Genomic DNA, 22,460 nt, shown 5'->3' on the forward strand with positions numbered 1-22,460 from the left:
GGAACAAACTGAGAGGCTGATTTCTCTAGAAGGGTCAGCAGGACAGGAGGCCAGTCAGGGTGATCCATTATTTTACCTGTGTGAGCATTTGGATAAAGGTTAACAAAAGAGGTCAAGTCTAAAAATCAAACAGGGAAAACCAGCCAACACGAAACTGAAAGAAGGAATTAAGCAGGGAAAAGGGGCTAGGAAGGAAGAGTAAGAGAAGGGAAGGGACTTCATTTTGAAAACTTTAGTGTCTATGAATTACAAGGTGTGAAGAGAGGAAAAGATTAGTTAGGGCTTGGCATAGAGCAGTTTGCAGCCCTTAGAACAACCAGGGCTCCAAAAGAAATGATTGCTTCCTTCACATAAGAAAAAACTTAACTGGTGTTAATTATATAATTTTTGTTTAGCCTTTTTGGTGAGAGGTGCTGGGGTTCAAAAGCAGGTTTTCCTGCATGCTAACCACAGAGCTATACATAGTCCTATAGACTTATTTTTAGGTTCATGTGTGGACATGGCTGAAGAGGCCAGAGGAAGACATAAGATCCTGTGGAGCTGGGGTTGCAGCTGGTTGTGAGCTGCCAGATGTGGGTGATGGTTTGGATTCTTGGAGTCAGGCATCTTCTCTAGATTAGGAATTTAAATTGGTTGTCTTCCTAATGGCTGAGGGCTCAGAAATGTTGTCCTGCCAAATAAACCTGGCTTCATGAAGTGATAAAAGCAAACTTCAGGCTGGGCATGGTGTCTCACCTTAGATCTCAGCACTCAGGAGGGAGAGGCAAGTAGGTGTCTGTAAACTTTGGGGCTAGCCTGGTCTACAAAGCAAATTTCAGGCTAGCCTGGGCTATCTCTCGAGCCTCTGTTTCTAGTAAATAATAACAAAACAACAACTAGGCTTCAAGGTATTGCTACTAGGTCTTAGGAAACTGCACCTCTGGGGCAGGAGGCTCAGAACACCTTGTACCCTCTGGTAGCACACACTCCAACTCTTTAGCAGAGCACAGGATGCTTTCCGAGTAATTCAGCGTGGGCAGAACCTGTTCTAAATTAACTGCTTCAATCAGGCACAGCTTAGAGGTAAATGCTCTGGATACCCCTAGGCACAGCTCAGCATTTCCTGTTTTCTGTCATAGCACAAGCTCTAAGTGACAGGCAGACCTGACCACTTCCCCAAGCTAAGCCTCAGCTGGCTCCTCAGCCACCGCTCCCTCACAGCTCATTTATGTCTGATTCCTTGATACAGATCTGCATTTGGCATGAGCTAGCAGAAAGAAAAAAAAAATCCTCCCTTGTGATTACTCTCAATGTCAAAATGGATTCACTTACCTTAAATATAATTTTAAAAATTTGATTTAAATTTTCAGAAAACTTAATGCTGATTTTTTTAGGGGGGTGGGTGGGCAGAATTTAGTTTTGCTCTTACAAAAAACAAACCATGTGAACCAAGTCATGTAATCCTGAACAGGTTTCGACACTTGAGATATCAACCTCCTTTGAGTCTGATTATCATCTATTCTTTGATGCCCCTGCAGACTCTTCACAAAGTGCTCTTGCCAGGTAGATTTGTCACATACAGGCAGGGGGGAGGGTAGAGTAGGATCTGACCTCAAAAAATATTTATTATTACCGTCATTAGCATCATTATTGTTATTGGTGTTTGTTTTGTGTATTCATTTGCAGAACACCATTATGGGTGTTTGTAAGAACACGAGTGTGTAAAGATCAGAGGACAACACCAGAATCTTTCTCAGTCATTTTCCCACCATACCCTTCTTCCTCTACCATATATATATATATATATATATATATATATATATATATATATACACACACATATATATATTTATTTATTTATTCTTTGAGGGTTTCATGTCATACACCCCTGTCACATTCACTTCCCAGTCCTTCTCTGTCCATCCCCTCCCTTGTGACCTCACCCAAGCAAAAAGAAAAAAAGTCTAATTTGTGTTATCACTATACTTACTGGAGCTTGCACAAACTCTCTGGCCTGTCCCTTCAATAGAGCTGAGCCTTTCCCTTCCCGCAGCCCTGCTGGAAACCATCTATTGTGGAGAGCAAGATTTCATCATCCTATCACAATTTTAAAGAGGTCTCTTCAAAGGCTTCCTGTTATGATGTTACTATCTATTTGGTGGTGGGGCATAGTTCTTTCAATGGACCTGGATTGGTTGAGACTGGCTGGCTGGCCAGGGAGCCCAGAAATCTTCTTGTCTCTATTTTGTAATAAGCATACACCAATGATTTAGCTTTACAAGAGGAGTGCTGCAGATTTGAATTCAGGCCCCTATGCTTGTGCTAAAGGCACATAATGGCTGAACCATCTCTCCCCAGACTCCTAACTTTTTAATATTACAAATATTTGTTAGAATTATGAGTGTTCTGTGGATTTCTGATGGTTATATGCCCAAGTCTGCCATCAATCAACTTTAATAGACCCACAGAGAGGGACTGGGTTATGTCTACCTTTGTAGTTTCACAACCTAGAACAACTGATGCAATAGGCATTTAATACATGCTCTAATTGATTGACACTAGAGTCTTCTATTTTAGCCTTTGGTGGTAAGTTCTGGACCACCTATGAATCTAGTTGTCTAAGCTAAAAACCTTGGTGTCAACCATCAACCTACATAGTAACTCTTGCTCCCTTAGCCCCTTCATAAAGTAACTAAGTCTAATTAACTCTATCAGCTAAAAGGTTCCTCCTTCTTCAAGTCTACTATCCATGTATGTATACTGCACCAGTTATTCTATGCCTGGACTCTTGCCATAGGCAGCCTTCTTCCAGGCTTCTGTTCTCCCCTTTGCCCTTTCCTCAGGCTGCAAGAATAGCCCAACTAAAATGGGAGCTTTATCTGGCCACACTTATGTTTCAGAACTGTCACTGTCCATCAGCCAAACAAGAAGACAAGATTTTTACACTTCAGCAAAGCCTTCCCTTTATCTCAGTCTCTGCCAAACCATTTATGATTTAGCAAACCATTTCTTTGTATACTCCAAGCAGACTTTTAGCCAGAATCAACAAAACACTACTTATGTCTTAAACATAGTATCTATGTAGTGGGGGAAGGTGGTGATAGGAAAGTGGGGGTCAGTGGTTATTATGATCTGGGTTTGAAAGTAAACTTTAAAAAGTTTTCCCTGATAGTAAATACTTTCACATGAAAATTTCATTGCCTCAAGTTGATTCCTATTCTTTAATTACATCCAAATAGTGTTCAGCCAATCCTGGGGATGAACTGACTAAAACAAGAAGGTATATGATAGCTGTCTAACTGATGATCTGGAAATTCTTTGTTGGACATTCTGGAGAGCTAAGCATACAGTGTGAAAGAGCAAATGTGATCTCTGTTCTCTGGGTGCTTGTAGCAAGATGAAAGACATAACGTACCCTACAAGAAGATGCCTAAGAAATGAATAAAGAAAATTCAACAAGAAAAATATCATTTTATTTCTAAGTAGAGAACCTTTCTCAATTCCTTTTGGTAAAAACTCCAAGTTTACAAAGCTAAAATCCTCAAGTTCTGAATCCATTCCTGATCACCATTCCAGGGCAGCAACAGAAGCTCCTCATGTGAAACTCACATTGCCTACATGATCTTCAGAACAAAACCAAATGTTCCTCTCTGCATCCTTAGGCCACACTATCAAGAATAAATAGTCCAGCTTCTATCTAAGGACCATGCAAACAATGCCCCAAATGCCTTCAAGAGTTCCTGGAAGCTGAATGTGGTGGCATACACCATTAATCCCAGCATTTGGCAGATAGAGGTAGATGGATTCTGTGAGTTTGAGGCCAGCTTGGTCTTCATACTGAGTTTCAGGACAGCTAGAGCTACATAGTGAGACTCTGTCTCACCTCCTCCTGCCAAAATGAGTCAATATAGCACTTTTAGATTCATCTTTTGACTTTCCCTATAATTTGCTCAATAGTTCCTATGTTTAAAATGAAATAAGGTATTTTAGTTCTTTTTTCACCTTATGTCAATTTCACCCACTTCTTTACTTCATTTATACTCTTTATCAAATAAGGAGGTTGGGAAGACAGAAGAAAAAAGAGATCTTTGTCTAGATTCATTGTTTTCTACTGAAATAACTTATAACAGTTATACCACATGGTTTTTAAGTACATAATTGACATGAAATACTTTTATTAGAAACATTGTGGGACTTTTCTTTTTAAAAATTTCATTAAACTATTTCTCCAGGTTCTAATAGGAGTATTTTTCCCAATGAGGATATTTATCATTCACTTACATCTTAAATTGTGTTGTGTGTTCTTTTCATACCATGTAATGAACCCCCTGTAATCTAAATGAGTCCTCTAATTTGCAGGGCACACTGGCTCCCTCCACATTTCATTACTGCTTTGCTGTCTTTAGAGGACACTCATTTTCCTATTTAGTCTGGATACATACTCAGTGTGAGCCTATTCTTAGCTCCAAGGGTGGGCACCTAGCACCAGATCACGAGCAATTCAACACAGATCCAGGAGTAGGAATCCTTAAAGATCCTCAACAGAGCCAATTGGAAACAACCTTTGTAGTGGACTGGAAGCACCTGAAAGAGAAAACTCTTTCTCTTTCTGTGGACTTAGAATAGATATAAGTTGAGACTACCTGCTGTTATCTTATGACAGTGAGCAGAAATTTCAAACAAGAGTAGGAAAAAGAGATGGAGATAAAGAAGAGCCATGTCTGACTTCATTAACTGAGCTCCTGGATACAACATATTGATTACCACACCCAGCCACCAACCTTCAACCTTTATAGTTGGATTAATAAATTGTCTTCTACTGCAATCAGATTATAGTTTGGTGATTGCTATTTACAATGAAAGCAGCAACAATTCATGTGTCATAGCAGTTAAGTGATTGACATTTGTCAGAACTAATCAGAACTCTCCCTCAAATATGTACATTTACATATTTTTCCCCCTTTTTCCCCCGATCCTGTCTTGAATCCTGTCTAGTTTACTAAATTGTAGAGTTTTAGGCTTAGGATGGACAGAGTAAGGAAATTAATGCTTGCTGAGGGTTATTTTGTGTATCTAAATGTCTGTAAAAAGTATAGACATACATACTTCAGTCATGTTTAGAATGCTAAGTTATTGATTAAAATGCTATAACACACGTCATATGAAGAAAAAGTTTTATATTTGATTACATGTTATCATTTCCACAATGATTATAAGATATGAATATTAATCACATTCCAAATAAAGAATGTTTTAAAATGCCTCTTTTTTTAAGTTAGAAAAAAATAGAAAAAAAAACCCATGTGTTATTGCATTTTTATACTTGTGCCCTTTCTGGAAGACAATTAAGTTGCCTTGCTACCCCAATTTTTATAAAGCAAAGACCTAGAAAAATACAATAAAACTGAACATAATTTCCAAGAGGAACACAAAGTTGTTGGGCTGTGGCTATTTGAAATCATACCAGAAAGCAGAATTTATGGCCCTATGAGTTATGGAAAAGGAAATTGAATTGTGTTTTATTTTTAAAACACAACCACTAAAAAGGTGTTTCCATGGTAACAAGGTCAATACTAGCAGCCGTTACAGACCTGCCTCTCTTCTGATACTGGGTTTAAAGATCTTTTTTTCAAATACCATTTTAGGAGACCTAGGGGGAGAGGAATCTACAGTTTTTCTGATCATTCATCTGAACTGAAAATTAAGAAAAGCACAGACGATGTATTGGATTTCTCATGTTTTATGGATGATAAGCATCTTTGCCTGTCTTATTTCCAGAAAGAAGCCTGCTTGGCTAGCTACTGTGCCAACCTCTACAGAGATTTCATTAGCCTGGTTGTAAACAGGGCAAGCAGAAGTTGTTTGCAGAGCTATTCAAACAGAAATAGAGGGTGGCACCATATGAAAAGGCATACTTCTTAGACATCTAAATATTGGGAGAGTTAAATAAATAATCCCCATCGTTGTAAAAATTCAGTCTTGGATAACATATTCTATCACCGGTAGAGGAAATTAAAGCTATATTTTGTTTAGAACTCAAACAAACAAATAGCTCTTTAAGCTCTTTATCTACAAAACGAGCTCATTTAACCTGACAAGACGTGAACATTCCTCTCCAATAGTTTCCATGATAGTTATCTACAAAGTGTTATTTCCCCCACTAAAAGGGGAGACCCTTGAGAGCAAAGACATTTTTTTTGTATTCAAAATAGTCTGTCACATGACACATTCTACATAAAAATAAATACTGAAAAACACAGGTGAAGAGTGAACCATCAACCATGGGCCATCAAGAAGAAACAGAAAGCCCTTGATCATGTGGGGGATGGGGCGCAGCTGATGTATACTTGTGGCCAGTCTCTGGGTCAGAAGTTCTTTCTAGCTCCTAGCTCATGGACTCTAATTGTTCCATAAGGAGTACAGTTGCCTGGCCCCTAAACAGATGCTGTCAGAGGCTCGGTGAGTGGGGCGCTGGCACATCAGTGATTTAAGCCAGTTAGGTTAGTGGAACATGCAGTGGAGATGGAGAATGTCGTTTGCCCCTCCTGGAGCACAAGTGAGTTCCAATCCATCCACTTCTCAAGTTCCCTAATTCTCTCTCTCTCTTTCCTCTCTTTGATACTGCCTCACAGTGTTATATATATATTATATATATGTATATATATAATATATATAATATATATATTATGTACAGCTGCTTAGATTCACTTCTCAGTATAAAAGTTTCAGTCATTATGCTTAAGTTTTGGATCATCACCATTTTGGCTAAGTTGTTACTTACTGTATTATTTAATGCATTGGTTATCTTCTGGTTCTGTACCTCAGTTTTTGAAAACCAGGATGGAATCAGTGCAATAAATACTGAATGATCAGCAATAGAACAGGCCATACACCCACAGGTTTCCATGAGCACGTTTATGGAGCCTATGATGCCTTTTATCCACTTCTCTCTCTAAAAAAGTTCCACTCTAGCTGTGAAGATTCCCAGATCATACACTGATCCCTCCTCAGGAAAGCTCTCCTAGATCTCAGCATGTCATGATGCCCTCCCTAGTTTGGGCATTTCCTCTAACCCCCCTTTCATGTTTCTGCTTCACACTTATCACATGTATGGTATTTATTTTCCTTCTGGTTTTAGAACATCCAACTGATGAATAACTTGCACTAGATGCTGATTTAGATAATACATTGCTCTTTTCTCCCAGGACACAGCACGATCACCAGAAACAAAAGGTGTTCAATGAGAGCCTTCTGGATAAATGGCCGTGTTGACCTGAACCAAATCATATACGTTTCAAAGTTGCTACAGGTGTGTAGGGCTGGATTAGTGACCCCCCTCCCTTTCCTTCCTTCTTTCTCTCCCTCCCTCACTCCCTCCCTCTCTCCCTTCCTCCGTTGCTCTTTCTCTCCGTCCCTCCCTTCCTTCTTTCTCCTATAGGGCTGGATTAACAAGTCCCCTCCTCTTCCTTCATTTCTCCCTCCCTGTCCTCTTTCTTCCTTCCTTCCTTCCTTCCTTCCTCTCTCTCTCTCTCTCTCTCTCTCTCTCTCTCTCTCTCTCTCTCTCTCTCTCTCTCTCTCTCTCTCTTTCTTTTTTCTTCTTTTGATCTTGGGAATGACTTTAGGGCCCCTTGCATTCTAGTCAGGTACTCTACCAAGGAGCTACGCTTCCCCAGCTATCTGTCCCAATTCTTATGGCAAAGCCCTGATATTTCGGTGTGGTGGTATCTGACAAAAAGGCCTTGGGGAGGTACTAAGGCTCAGATGAGATAAGGAGAGGAACAACATAACTGGTTGCCAAGTGAGGACCTATAGCAAGGGGACAAGAGACTCTACTAAATCAAAGCATGTTGGCACCCTGTCTCATATGTCTTACCTACTTGAGTTTGTTTGTTTGTTTATTTATTTAGTTAGTTTTCTTTTGGTTTGGTTTTTTTTTTAGTTTATGTTGTTGTTTTTGTTTTGTTTTGTTTTGTTTTTGGCATTCTTTTCTGGCAAGCCAAGGAGCTTTTCATAAGAATGTGCATGAAGACGCAACTTTACAGAGCAACAGTTAATCAAGAGGGAAACAGATTCCCTGTGCACTGTACTATCGATCAGATCTATCCTCTGGTTTCCTGTCCCCTTCTTTTCTTAGAAGCTATTCATAGAAGACAGTGTTCTTTGCACTGCTTAAGTCATAGTATGTATCAACTTCTACAGTGTTTAGTACATTGCAGGTCTCAGTATATTGACTGACTGTAAGTCTTTCTCTGATTCTTTGAAGTACTATCTAAATGGTGTTTCTTATGGCTGTGTGCATACGACCTCTTTCTTTCTTCCTTTTCTTCCCTCTTTCCTTACTGATTTCCTATTTTGAGACTGAGTCTCCTGTGTCTCAGTCTGGCCTTGACCTTGCAACAAAGCTGAAAATGACTTTGAGATCTCGATCTGGCTGCCTCTTCACATCTGGCTGTATCTTTTCACTTCTGTGTTTTACTTATGTTCCCAAATATGCTATATTTAAGCAAATCTTGATGTAAAATCAAAGATACAACAACACTTACATGTTTGGCCCCAAGGAAATAGCCCTTGTCATTACAATCCCGAGAATTACAGTTGTTAAAATGGTAGAGATAAAAGAGATCTGCAAAAGAAATGCAAAGACATCATCAGTATAGGATGCAGAGAAATGATGCAAAATGGTGCACCATTTTAAAAATCTACCTACAAAGGGGAAGGAGAACCATCTCCAGAGGTTAAGCACAGTCCCTAGTTGAGGGATGGGGCCACCTACCTATGTCCAAAATTTTAAACCAGAATTTCCCCTGTCTAAAAGAAATACAGGGACAAAGAGTGAAGCAGAGACTCAAGGAAAGATCATCCAGAGACTATCACACCTGGGGATCCATCTCATATGCAGACACCAAACCCAACCCTATTGCTGATACCAAGAAGTGCTTGCTGACAGGAGCCTGATATAGCTAACTTCTGAGAGGTTCTGCCAGAGCCTGACCAATAGAGATGCTGATGCTCACAGCCAACCATCAGACTAAGCATGGGAACCCCAATGGAGGAGTTAGGGGAAGGACTGAAAGAGCTGAAGGAGTTTGTAACCCCATAGGAAGGACAACAATATCAACTAACTAGACCCTCCAGAGCTTCCAGGGACTAAACCACTAACCAAAGAGTACACATGGAGGGACCCATGGCTCCAGCTGCATATGTAGCAGAGGATGGTCTTATCTGGCATCAATGAGAGAGGAGGCCTTGGGCCTGTGAAGGCTAGATATCCCATTGTAGGGGAATGCTAGGGCGGTGAGGCAGGAATGATGGGTGGGTAGGGGAGCACCCTCATAGAAGCAGGAGGAGGGGGGTGGGAGAAAGGGTTTGTGGAGGAAAAACAGGGAAAGGGGATAACATTTGAAATGAAAATAAATAAAATCTCCAATATAAATAGAATAAAAAAAGACAAAGAACAACAAAAACAACAAATTTATGAACTTATTCATAGATTGTCTTTATTCAGTTCCCAAGTGGTTTATATACATATAGACTGGTCTCTACACTGGTAGGTATGTAACTACTTACCATATCTTAATTTTTGTCCCTGAGCCCCTCAAACAGAGGATCAAGTGTCCACCCTGATCTTGCAACAAAGCTTTAAGGGCTTTTATTTACTTCTGGTACAGGATACAAAGTGAGGATTTGTCCTGGAACTTGCTCTGTAGACCAGGCTGGCCTCTAACTATAGATCTGCCAGCCTCTGCCTCCCAAGGGCCAGGATTAAAGGTGTGTACCACCACTGCCCAGTCAAAGTGAGGACTTTTAATTTAGGAAAGTAAAAGTGAAAATATCTTGTTTTCTTCAGGCCCCATTTTATGGGGCTTTCTATCTATAATTGCTTCTTCTATTTTTATTCCCCCCTGACTTTCTTTCAGCATAACATGCATACATGCATACACTCATCTCCATTGTTCTGTTTTGTTTTGTTTTTCAGTTTTTTATTTTAATGTCTGCCATTTCCTCTTGGCTCTCCTGCTCAGTTAGTCTATTTGTCTGGCACAGTTTGCCCTTTGCTCTGTTTCTGTTCTGGGTCTGTTCTTTTGTCTTCCTCTCAGTGCTCTGCCTATTTGATCTGCTTACAACACAAGCCTGCGGGTGTGTGTGTGTGCTCCCCTCTGCATGTGCGCTTATTCCAATAGGTCTGTGTTCTGAGTCTTCATTTAAAATGAGTAAGCACATTTGAAAAGGTTTCTATGATAAGAAAAAAAAATGCTCAGAATGCTTTTATTTCATGAGATTATTATTAACATTGGGTTCTAAGTTTTTAATGTTTAATTTGAAATACATGTCTGTGATGAGTTCCCAGTCTCGTGAAGAACAAGGAGAGAATTTAGCAAATTGAAGTTCACAGCTAGATAGTAATAGGGGTGATATTCAAATGCCAGAGGTATATTCCAGAGGGAGCCAGCACTGTGTTCTGTTCATTGGGATTTCAGAATGACAGCTTCAGGGGACATGTAGGTAATTAATATGTTCAATATTACCATTTTCCCAAGAATGTTTTCCTTTCTACTCTCAGAAGATAGCATTTATATATCTATATTGAACTTGTGAAGAGAAAAATTGCTTGCTCATTCATATAATAACTAACACATAAAAAATTTCCTTTTGATGCACTTTTTTTGTTTTTTTTAAGACAAGATCTCATTCTATAGCCCTGGCTGGGCTAGAATTATGGGAAGATCACGTTGGAGGGAGAAGCAGGATTTGCCTGCTTCTCCCTCCACCTCCTAAATGCTAGGATTACAGGTATGAGCTGCAGTGTCTGACCTGCCTTTTAACACATTCTTGCTTGTCTCTGGATGGACGTTTGGGATGGAAATCTTGATGGTAAGAACACCCAGGAATGGTGACTCTCTGTGCAAATCTGCTTCATTACTGGATATACTTTGTCAAACATGAAAGCAAGGAGTGTGATATGCTTGATGGTTGAAATTTTCAAAGCAGAGTGTAAAAGTATCTTGTAATTAATCATTATCAGAATGTTTGACAATGTAGACATGGAATCAGTTATATTTTGCGCAAAATAGAAACATTCTTTGGCAATAAGAGAATAAAATATAGGCAGATGGGGGCTGGAGAGATGGCTCAGTAGTTAAGAGCAAGGACTACTCTTCCAGAGGTTCTGAGTTCAGTTCCCAGCAACCATATGGTGGCTCCAACCATCTGTAATAGTATTAGATGCCCTCTTCTGGTGTGTCTGAAGACAGCAACAGTGTACTCATGTACATAAAATAAGTTAAAAACATATACAGGCACATAATAGATAGTTGATATAAATAAGCTTCTATGGGTAAGTCGAATAATTATTTAGTTAATTTTATTTAAAAAATTTAGTCTCATAGGTCAAATTCTCAACAATTAATCAATCAACAAATTGGTATTTAAATTCACTGAGTGGAAAATATGCATAATAGATATTGTAATTTACAAATAAAAAGATTTTCCATCATTTAAGGAATAATTTGATTTACTGTTAATTTTGACTGATACACAAAACATAAATATAGATTAGGTGTACCACACAAAGTTTGTTACAGGCATATAGTATGTGATGTTACATGCATCTATTATACAATGTTACATTCATAGGTTGTACAATGCTACATGTACAGATTGTACAATGCTTAACTAAGATTAATTATTTATGTCTTCAAACACTCAACCTTTCTTTGTCATGCTTAGTTTAACTGTTTTAATTATCAACAAGAAGGACGGGGCACTTTCTAATAAAGTAGAATTACTTTAAATATAGTTCTCTATATTTTCTAAATTTAAAACTACTGACTGATATCATGTTACCTACTTTAGTGAAGAAAAAGGAATATTTTATTCACATTTAACCACCAGTTTCCTCAAATGAGTAACTCACAGTATGCTCCAGCATACTTGTAACCAGTATACCTGTATACAAGCATGCTTGTAACTTGAATAGGATGTAAATCAATAAAGCTCAGGGCTATCTAGAATGTAAAAATGGGGCTGGAGAGGTGGCTCACTGGTTAAGAGTACTGGTTGTTCCTATAGAGGACCTGGGATGGATTACGAGCACCCACATGGCAGCTCACAACCCTCTGTAAACACTCCAGTTCCAGAGATCTGTTGCTCTCTTCTGGCTCCTGCAAGCCCATGGTGCACATCCATACATGCAACCAGAACACTTGTATACATAAAAAATAAAAATAAATAAATCTTTAAAATGTAAAAATTACCTTTCCAAGCTTTGCTATATCTCGGTACAGCGACAATGGCAGAGTACATGTAACCGTTGAAACCACAATAATGAAATGTCGACTAATAAACCAACTTCCAGGATCAACTAAAATATAGTAAATATTATTTAATTTGCAGCTATAAATATCAGATTGGTGACATATTAACTACCTAAACATTTCATTATGAACAAATGAATTAAAAAAACATAATCATACATAAAGATTATTTTGAGTTAATAAACAACAACAAAAAAATCATGTTAAAATAGAAATATACTGGGGCTAGAGAGATGGCTCAGTGGTTAAGAACACTGATTGTTCTACCAAAGGTCCTGAGTTCAGTTCCCAGCAACCACATGATGGTTCACAACCATCTGTAAAGGGATCTGATGCCCTCGTCTGATGCGTCTTAAGACAGCTACAGTGTACTCATATACATTAAATAAGCAAAAAAATAAGTCTTAAAAAAAAGACTGTGTGAATTAAAAAAAAAAAGAAAGAGATAAACATACCACAAACTATAATAACAATAATAAAAAATTAGGCTACAATTCATATGTCATAGAATTTTACATTTCTATGAATAGCCTCTTTAAAAATTTATTTATTTATTTATTTATTTAATGTGGATGGATGGCTCTTTTGATGTATGTATGTCTTTGCATTGTGTACACTACTAGTGTTCAGGGAGGCCAGAAGAGGGTGTTGGATCCCGTGGAACTAGAGTTAGGTGGTTGTGAGCCACCATATAAGTGCCAGAAATTGGACCTTGGTCTTCTGCAAGAATAGCCAATGCTCTTAACCAGGGAGCCATCTCTCTAGCCCCAGTAACTTCAAAGTCAGAAGGCAACCACACTCAAGCCTTCTGAATCACTCTCATAGCCAGGACATGGTAACATCCTGAAGCAGGTCTGTGATACATGAACAATTGCCCCACAATGGAAACAATACAATGTTCCTTAGCTGAGTGGCACACTAGATATTTTGTATTTCCATAGTATGGTGTACTCCTAACAACAGAAATATTAACAGACTCCTGAGAGAACCTGAGAGAGTGACACATCTCAGCTACATACAGCTCACTGAGTTTGAGAAACAAGACTCAGAAAACTACATGTTCTTTTGTGGCATTTACCTAGTAATCTGAAAAAAAAAAAAAGCAAAACTATAAAGAAATAAAATGAAAGGTTATAAAAACTAGCTTTAAAAAAATAAAATAAAATGAGACAGGGTTTCTCCATGTAGCCCTGGTGGTCCTGGAACTCACTCTATCAACCAGTGTGACTTGGAAGTTGGAGAGATCTAATTGCCTCTGCTTCTGGAGTGTTGGAATTAAGAAAGCCATGCACTTCCATGTCCAGAGAAAAAAAAGCAACTCTTAAAAGCTGATATAGATCTATGGCCTGGGATGGATGTGGATCATGGGAACTGCGAAGTCTGTGAGGTAGTGCAACCCTTCATCAAATATTTTATTTATAAATGTTTATGAATTACACAATGGCTATGCAACATAAGCTTATGCAAACCCATCACATTTCTCATTTTTACCTACCTCCTGGGAGTCTTTGGAAAACTTTGCTCAAAGTATCTCCAGTTATTATGTTGTAACTTATCATAGCTGAAAACACAGGGACAAGAATGGTCATTAATAAGGCTGTGATATTTTATCTTGCATATTCTAAACACCAGAAGTTATTAGTTTTTAAATATTTACATATTTTAACACATATTATATGTACTTTTTACTATGTGCACATTAAGGATAACTTGATCGTTGAGGTTTATTCTGCTGCTATGTATTATAATGCTAAAATCTATACCCAAAGGTCTAGGACTATGAGTGACTTCTCATGTTTATAAGCTTTTGTTGTGCAAACCTTCTTCCCTTATTTAAAACTATTGGTTAAATAAAGTTGGCTACAGACAGTTACTGGAGGGATTAGAGATAGGTGAGTTTGGAGTGACCTATTTGGGGGAGGGAGACAAGAAGTGGAGGAGGAAGAAGGAGAGAGAGGAAGCTACCATGAGGGGAGATTGAAGATGAGCACATGGCCAGGAGAAACAGCAAGTATCTGGGGTACACCACTGGGGAGGTAGCCAGGCCAGCAGTTAGATGAGTAGATTAGGAGTGACCACCCAGTAAGTGTCAAAGCCAAATAAAATAACCATAGTCTGAGTTGCATTTTATATGTAAGCTAGTCAGGGATAAATTTAAATTGGTTGTACTACACTTGATAGATTTATATCAGAGTGTCAACCTGAGCTTCAGGAAGATTTTCACTTTACAATTGGTTTATCCCAGAATGCTCTCAAATATTGAGTTTGACACTTATTTAAAACGTGATTTATTTTGTTGTTGAAGGTTAGTTTCCAAACACTTTTTCAGGAACATATTGTGCTGCTTAAATTGAAATCAAATAACCATAGTAAACTTTAAAGGCATAGCCCCCCTCAAAATACCCTCAATTGAAATGTAGGGAGTATATTTTTTATATTTTGTGGAAGCATGTGGACTTACTCCAAGCTTCTTTGATTTTAACATGAAATATGAAGTCAACATTGAAATTCCCCAAAAATGAATAAGATGCTTTTTAAGTAAATCTAATCATTCATTTATATGAACATTTTATCTATTTAAGGAGTGGACAACATTTTCACAACTGTAGTACAAACATGGGTACACAGTGCCCCCAAATCCTCATGTTTTTAAAAAAACAAAATAAAACAAAAATAACTGTATTAAGCTGTAAGAGAGACTTATTGTCACTCACTTTAAATCTCAAATCATTGTGGTTATACCTATGTGTGTGCATTTGTGTGTGTATGCATGCATATATGTGTATGTATGAATGTCTTTCTCTATTTGTGTGTATATGTGTGTGAGTGTGATATTTTTGTGTGTATGTATATATGTTATATACTTATATATATTCTGATGGCAGAGAGAGATAGGAAGAGAGAGAGAGAGAGAGAGAAAGAGAGAGAGAGAGAAAGAGAGAGAGAGAAAGAGAGAGAGAAAGAGAGAGAGAGAGAGAGAGAGAGAGAGAGAGAGAGAGAGAGAGAGAGAGAGAGAGAATAGGACAGGTAAAGAAAACCAAAACATTAATCAAACCCCCATTCATTTTAGAAAAAATGTTCACAGAATAGGTTGAAAGTATCAGAAAATCAGAAATAAAATAGCTAATATGCAAACACTTAATTTGGACAACACTACAACTACTAATTGTCTTTGATGACTCTCAAATGTCTATTAAAGCTACTGTTATTCCTTCAAAAAAGACCATGCTTGTACCAACTATTGTAGCATCTGTCTTCACAGCCATCTATCTTACCTATGAAAGGGTACATGAACTGTAGGGTAGAGAGCAGCAAGTACCCTGGAAAGCCAAAGGCCTTGTTAACCAAAGACTGGTAGGAGTCTGTTCCAGAGAGGGCTCCTCCTTTTATCAATAAAACTAGGGAAAAGTCTGTAGTGAAACAGAACAAAACACAAATCATTTGATTAAAAATGCATTTGATTAAAGCATTTGATACAAAGCATTTGTGTGCCTTAACTGAATTGTTTTAGAAAACAAAAGAATGGTCTTTAAAACAAATGTCCATATAGCCCAGGCTGACCTCAAACTTGCTATGCATCCAAGGATGCATCCTATCTCCCTGCTTCAACCTCCTGAGTGCTGAGATTATAGGCAATGCTGGAACATTGAAACATGGTCCAAGAATGGAGTTGTAGGAGTGCCTGTGAGAAGACACCAAGAAAACAAGACAAGGGGCTTGAGACCTCAGTTTCCTCAAAAATACAGAACTGTTCTTGGAATGTGCTCTCGTGACTCTCCCAGGTGTAGCAGAGAGGAGTGAGATTAAGAGTCTCCAGCATGCTTGAAGTAGAAGAACAACTAACACTTACAACCTATTGATCTGAAGGCTTCATCAGAGGCTTTAGGAAAGCAAACGAAGCTGGGTGTGAGGCATACATACATCTATATTCATGCACACACATGCACACTCCTTTAACACTAGCACTTCAAGGCAGTGGCAGGTAGATCTCTGTGAGTTTGAGGCCAGCCTGATCTACATAGCAAGTACCAGGGCAGCAAGAATAACAGTGAGACCTAGTGACATACATAGACATAGACATAGACATAGACATAGACATAGACATAGACATAGACATAGACATAGACATAGGCAAGAGAAAAACTGTAGGTGTCTGGAGATATAGCTCAGTTGTCGAGCGCTCATCTATCACACACAAACCTTGTGTGTAATCCCCAGCAACACATAGACTAGGCCTGATGCCCTATGCTTGTAATCCTAGTATGCAGAAGGTGGAGGAAATAGGAAGCTCACGGTCATCTTCTACCCGATAACAAGTTTGATACCATCCTGGAAATGAGATTTTTGTCTCAAGGAAATCTAGAAATAAACCACCATTAAATTGTAATGTTCCTAAGTAATTTCCATAGGGTCAAGTGCCAATAAGGATCACAGGGTTAAGGATATAGGATTTAAATTGCTGCAGTCTAACTTGAAAACTTAAGATTTTTAATGTTTTAATGTTTCTATGTTGTCCAATAGAGCCATAGCTTTTTGAAACAAGACTGATTCCATTAAAAAAAAAAAACAAATTTGGGCCAGGTGGTAGTGGTGGTGCCTGCCTTTAATCCCAGCACTTGGGAGGCAGAGGAAGGCAGATTTCTGAGTTTGAGGCCAGCCTGGTCTATAGAGTGAGTTCCAGGACAGCCAGGGCTACTCAGAGAAACCCTGTCTGAAAAAAAACAAAAAACAAAACAAAACAAAAAAAAACCAAAAAACAAACAAAAAAAAACCCAAAAAAACAACACCACCAAAAAAAAATCAAATTTAGTGTTAATTTAGAGAAGAAATTAATATTCTGCACTTGCAGGTTTTGGTCTTAAAACATAAGAAAGGAAATGAATATATTGAGATATAAATTGTTTGGCTTTTGTGAAGGGAATCTTTGCTTTATTAGAATTATTTAAGGACTTGGATGATGTTAGTAAGTGAATTGGTCAATCATTACTCCTGAGGGTAAGCTTGTAACGCTTGACTTTGGTGAGCTTGTACATCGTGGGTAGACCAGCAACTGAACATGCTACTTCCATTATGATTTATTTAGATATAATATGATGTAGGTTTACCAAACTATTCATTTTCTTCCAATCCTGACACACAAGTGAGATGTTTAATTTTCTCTGCCTGCTGATTTATAATTATGTGTTTACAATGCACTAAAGCTATGGTAATACACCTGGGTACAAATTAAATATTTGTCAGTGTTAACTGGGAAGCAGGAAATTAAAGATACTTTTATTCATATCATAGATTAATGTTTCTCTCAGGCCTGGTCAGAGGAGCTGCATTTTGCAGTGGGAGACAGTTGATGGAGAAAATCCCAATTGAGGGCTTGACTCTAAGTGGGACATATTTATTGCTCCTTCTACAGTTCAGGAACATTGTAAAATAGGGAGCCAAAGAATGTAGGAGCCAGCAGAAGGGGAGGGTGCTGTGAAACAGTGTCTTCTGGACATGACACAACATGTGCACTCATGAACTCTTTACCACCTTCACAAGATAGGGGTCTACTAACACCTCATCATGCCCACTGGGGAGAGGTTTATGAAACTCCACCCTTCCTTGTTAATGGTGGCTGGGCAGCAAGGGAGATTATCATTTTCTTCAGGGGTATAGCCAATGGTAAGTTGCCCATGTTCTATTAACAACCCCTGCCTCTGCTCATGGAGGCTAAACTCAGTGAGTTTATGGTAGTTAAACTCAGTGAAGCATGTGCGCGTGTACACACACACACACATACACACACACACACACACACACACACACACACACACACCACATACTTCATGGAATGAATGGATAATGCAGAGGATCCATTCAAAGAGATAGTCTTGGGTGGAGACTAGCAACACTGATGGTGTATCACTGGAGAACCATGTGTACCTCCCATTCCTCTACATCCCACTCCACTATCACTTCCCCAAACAGAGTTTGACTGGTTTTTGGATTGTTAACAGTAATTGCCTGAATCCTTTGTGAAACAAGGGATTGGGGAAAATGTATAAACTCACAGGGAGGGGGTTTCTTGAGGCCCAGGCCATAAGTTCAAAGAAGAGACAGTTGAAGGGTTTTGTACTAGTTGGTACAAGGCATCCATCTAGATTACCGTTGATAATCAAAACAACAACAAAACAAAAACAAACAAAACACCCAAAAATGTAAACAAAGCCCCCCTGCATCTGTTAATGACTGCTTTCCCAGCAATCCTAAGTCAGAGAAAAGTTTCACAAAGTAAACTGGCAGGATGGTGGGACTGGCTGAATTGAGGATTACATCAAGGAGACCTGGTCTGTCTGAGTGTTGAACCTGCATTTACCTGAGGAGTTGCATCTTGTGGGTATGAATGGATGTTGGATGAGTTGGGAGCAGAAGAGGAAGCAATTTAGAAGCAGCTTTCTGTTGTGTGGGAAGGCACTGACAGACAGAGCATACACAGGGGCAGCACTGGAGAGAAGGAGCCAGCCTTGCCTGGTGAACACTCCAGCATCACCTACACAAACAAACATAACCGACTAGGGCTGCCCATCTGCATGCCCCTGCCACCCAGCTCTGCCTTGTGCACTGTGGACTAGTGTCCGCATAGCACAGCTACAGTCTTGGAAATGACTTTCTCACCCACCATGTTCTGCTTGAAGTGAAGAAGGCACATGACCAGCTTTAGGCTTGGTGAGATAGCGGGCTACTTTTACTAATCTGTTTAAAGGATTAGGAAGTAAAGCAAATCTCCTCAGATGTGGAGCTTAAATTCCTGCGGACGCTTTGATGCACTTCTTAATTAAGTAGGAAATCCAATTCTGCAGAGTATATTTATGTAAGTAAAGAAGTCATTGCACAATTTAAACTGTAGGGATAGGCAGTTATATGCTATTTACCTGTGATGTATGAGACCCAGAATAGAAGCAGTAATCCCAAGGGGAATCCAGCTTGCTTCATTGAATAAGGCAATCCTGGAAAAACACAAAATGCCCCAACCTCACATTAAAAAGACATATAGAAAATGCAAAAAGCTCTCACAATTCATGCATAGAAGGTAAAATCAATTATGTAAGTGATTTAAAATTGTAAGAGACAGGGTACTCCAAAATCAAATATTAGCATATTAGCACTTATTTCAGAATAGAATGTCATTAGGTTAAGGACCTGTCAAGAAAGCAAGCACATGAGATGGCAGAAGAAGAATTAAAAAGCAGCACATGAACACCTGATTCCAGTTCACACAAACAATAGTTATCTCAGGGTGATGTTCAGTGCCCTGGACTCCTCGGAGAATGATGACCCCTTCATGACCTCCATGCTGCTGTGGAAAGCACCAGGGGACAGCTGTAGGATCTCAGGGAAGACTGATTCTGGAGCCAAAATGGGGGAACCATGAAGAAAATAGAGAGGATGTGGAGGTACAGGAAAGCAAAGTTACCTTTTCTCAAGCTCAATATGGTTTATAACATTATTTGCACTGTTTTGTACACATGGGCCACTTTAGATTATAGATTGTAAAATATCCAAAGTAAAATAATTTAAGCACTTCTACCCAGAATATTTTTTTCAGAAAAAAAAAAAAGATTTCTCTTTTAAATAATTCTGCTGAGGGCAGTGAAGGGGAACACTTTGACATCGCCAACCTGGATTAACCTGGAAAAGTATTCACGTCTGGGATGGATTCTAGAATTCTTTCAGGTTGAACTGCCCATACTCCTGTGCTTCATGAAGACAGGCTTTTAAACAAGCATGTGACCCTGCTTGCTCATGCTTCACACCAGGGACCTCCAAATTATTGTTCATTTACAAAATTTTATTTTAATGAGCAATTTTATTGCTCATTACATATGAGTATATGGATTAATGTAAAGCCAGATATCACAGCACCTTGTGAAAAAAATAAGGGACTTAGCTCAGGGGCTAGAGAGATGGCTCAGCAGTTAAGAGCACCTGTTGCTTTTACCAATTACCCATTTCCCAGGACCCACATGGCAACTCACAGCCATCCTAGAACTCCTGTTCCAGGTTATCAAACACCCTCTTCTGACCTCTGTGGGTACAAGGCATACATGTGGTTTATATATACACGCAGGCAAAACGCCTATACATGCACATAAAATGAAATAATAAATAAATAAAAATTAAAAACAACTCATTTGATCAACTTACACTTTGAAGTAAATTAAAATCTGGAAATTCTGTGGTTAAAGAGTTATACATTTGGTGGGTATTGCAGTAGATAGGTTCTTGGTTTCCCTGCCTTTTCTGAAATGGAATGCCTCCAACTACAAAAAGAATAATAAACACTGGAAAATACTGCTTCTATTAATGAAATGCAATACCCTTTTTAAAGTTTTTACTTTTTTAGAAGCTGTCCCTTGCTTCTAATTTGTTGGAATAACAGGGACCATTCTTACCAATTGTAAGCACTGTTGTTAAATGAACTATATTAATGACTAGATGTAAACAATATTTCATAAGTTCACATTTTAAATTTAAGATCATATAGGTGCACAAGGAGATATTATTTAGTTTAATTTTCATAGGATTCTTAAAAGTCCCCCATTAAACGTTTGTACACATAATATATACAGGAATCTGCAAGTTTCACATTCATACTAAGATGATTTTTGTAATACATTCTGCTTCAGAAGGAAGAAACAAATGCATTAGTTGAACTGATCAGCTGACCAGGCAATCTCTGAAAAGCCCATTTCCCCAACCCCTGTGCAGCCCCTCTCCCAAGCTGGAGGATGCTACTGTCTGCTGTCGAGGGAAACAGTGCATCTTCTGCATAAAGGGGACAGATCATTACTACGATGGAAAAAATTATAAAAGCTTTTGTGGAAGAAAACCGGCAATTTCCCCATTCAAGTTTTAGCGAATGCTGGCATAATAATAACACTTGGAAAAGCTTGTCTTTTTACTTCATAAACAGAACTAAGCAGACACAGGTGGCTTACCTATTATCCCAGATCCTATAACAGAATTGACTACATTGAAAACAGCTGCAGACTGACTCGATTTCCCTTGGTGTTCATGTCCGGAGACCAGACTTTCTCTGTCACTCGAGTCTGCCTCTCTCTATTTTAATAGATAAAATAATGATTAAATATTTACTAGTTTGAAAATGAAAAATGTCAGACAAATAAGCAATGCAGGATTCAAACATAGTAATGACATCAAGTTATGCCTATAGTGCTGCTAATACGTCAACAAGCAGGGAAAAACAAGAATGGCCAGTAATCCAAAAGAACTTAAAGTCTATCCTTAAGTCTCCACAAGTCTTCCTGTAGTAGCTAGGCCAACTGCTTTGACCCAACTTCAGAGTCTGTTAGGAGTCAACCACATGATTTCATGAAATTAAAGAAGTTACTGATGTTACTGGAAAGTGTTTGCCAAATATGCGTAGGCCAGATTAAATCAGATCTACCCCTTTTTGCCAAACCAAGACCCCAGGCTGAAAATTAAGGAAGTTGTTCAGCTCCTGCTACTGTTGCCAGTTTTACCTGCGGAGAACCCCTCAGCTGTGGCTGATGATAGCTCATGGCTGCGCAAGGGCAGGTTCTGAGGCTCCCACCTGGCCAAGCTCCCCTGCGGTTTCCCCTGCAGACAAGTTCGCCAGAGAGATGAAGGGAGCTAGTACAGCGGGTCCCTGGGTAGGCTGGGCGCTAGGCTGCTGCACAGAGGTCTCCGCCTTCACGGGGCGGGTATACCCTGCTAGCTGCTGCCGGCTGCTTCTCGGTGAGGAGCTGTGGACATTTCTAACCCCTTAGCCCAAACTCCCCTCACTCAGGGAGCGCAGCTCTTTGAAACTGCAAAAGTACAACCTGTTCCTCCCACAGCGCTTTCCCTTGCTTCTTCTGTCTGTTCCTAAGCCAGTCTGAAGCCAGCTAAGAACCCAACAACCCAGCAGCCCTCTTCTCCACAGAGAGACATTTTACCGGGTGTTCCTCGACCTAAACCTCTTCCTGGATAGAAAAGGACAGTGAAATGTTAGGACTTTTATATTAAGTAGAATTTGGAAGCCTCATAAAGAAATAACCAGAAAGCAAAATAAAACACTATTCCTGGGACTTTGGCCAGCTTGTTTGCTGTGAATGTCTTAGTCAATTGCGCCCTGGAAACTTTGGGAAAGGAGACATAGAAAGG

At 39.1% G+C, this 22,460-nt stretch overlaps 1 protein-coding gene across 2 annotated transcripts in view; it reads right to left on the bottom strand.

The window, feature by feature from the left end:
- Slc38a11 (solute carrier family 38 member 11) overlaps nucleotides 1-21,942 on the bottom strand; it is a 46,315-nt gene extending 24,373 nt beyond the window's left edge. The window contains exons 1-7 of one of the 2 annotated variants that reach the window (XM_031370454.1): nucleotides 21,818-21,942; nucleotides 21,272-21,392; nucleotides 19,205-19,279; nucleotides 15,569-15,703; nucleotides 13,789-13,854; nucleotides 12,234-12,340; nucleotides 8,523-8,602 (exon numbers count right to left, since the gene is read on the bottom strand). In XM_031370454.1, the coding sequence (XP_031226314.1) occupies nucleotides 8,523-8,602; nucleotides 12,234-12,340; nucleotides 13,789-13,854; nucleotides 15,569-15,703; nucleotides 19,205-19,279; nucleotides 21,272-21,392; nucleotides 21,818-21,856 (623 nt within the window). In that variant the 5' untranslated portion in view covers nucleotides 21,857-21,942. Of the gene's footprint in view, nucleotides 1-8,522; nucleotides 8,603-12,233; nucleotides 12,341-13,788; nucleotides 13,855-15,568; nucleotides 15,704-19,204; nucleotides 19,280-21,271; nucleotides 21,393-21,817 lie in introns of those variants that run through there. The other variant, XM_031370456.1, reaches the window with a different exon arrangement.
- Between the last annotated feature and the right edge of the window lie 518 nt (nucleotides 21,943-22,460).

The sequence above is a fragment of the Mastomys coucha genome, unplaced genomic scaffold (genome assembly GCF_008632895.1).
Source record: "Mastomys coucha isolate ucsf_1 unplaced genomic scaffold, UCSF_Mcou_1 pScaffold15, whole genome shotgun sequence".
NCBI classification, from domain to species: domain Eukaryota; kingdom Metazoa; phylum Chordata; class Mammalia; order Rodentia; family Muridae; genus Mastomys; species Mastomys coucha.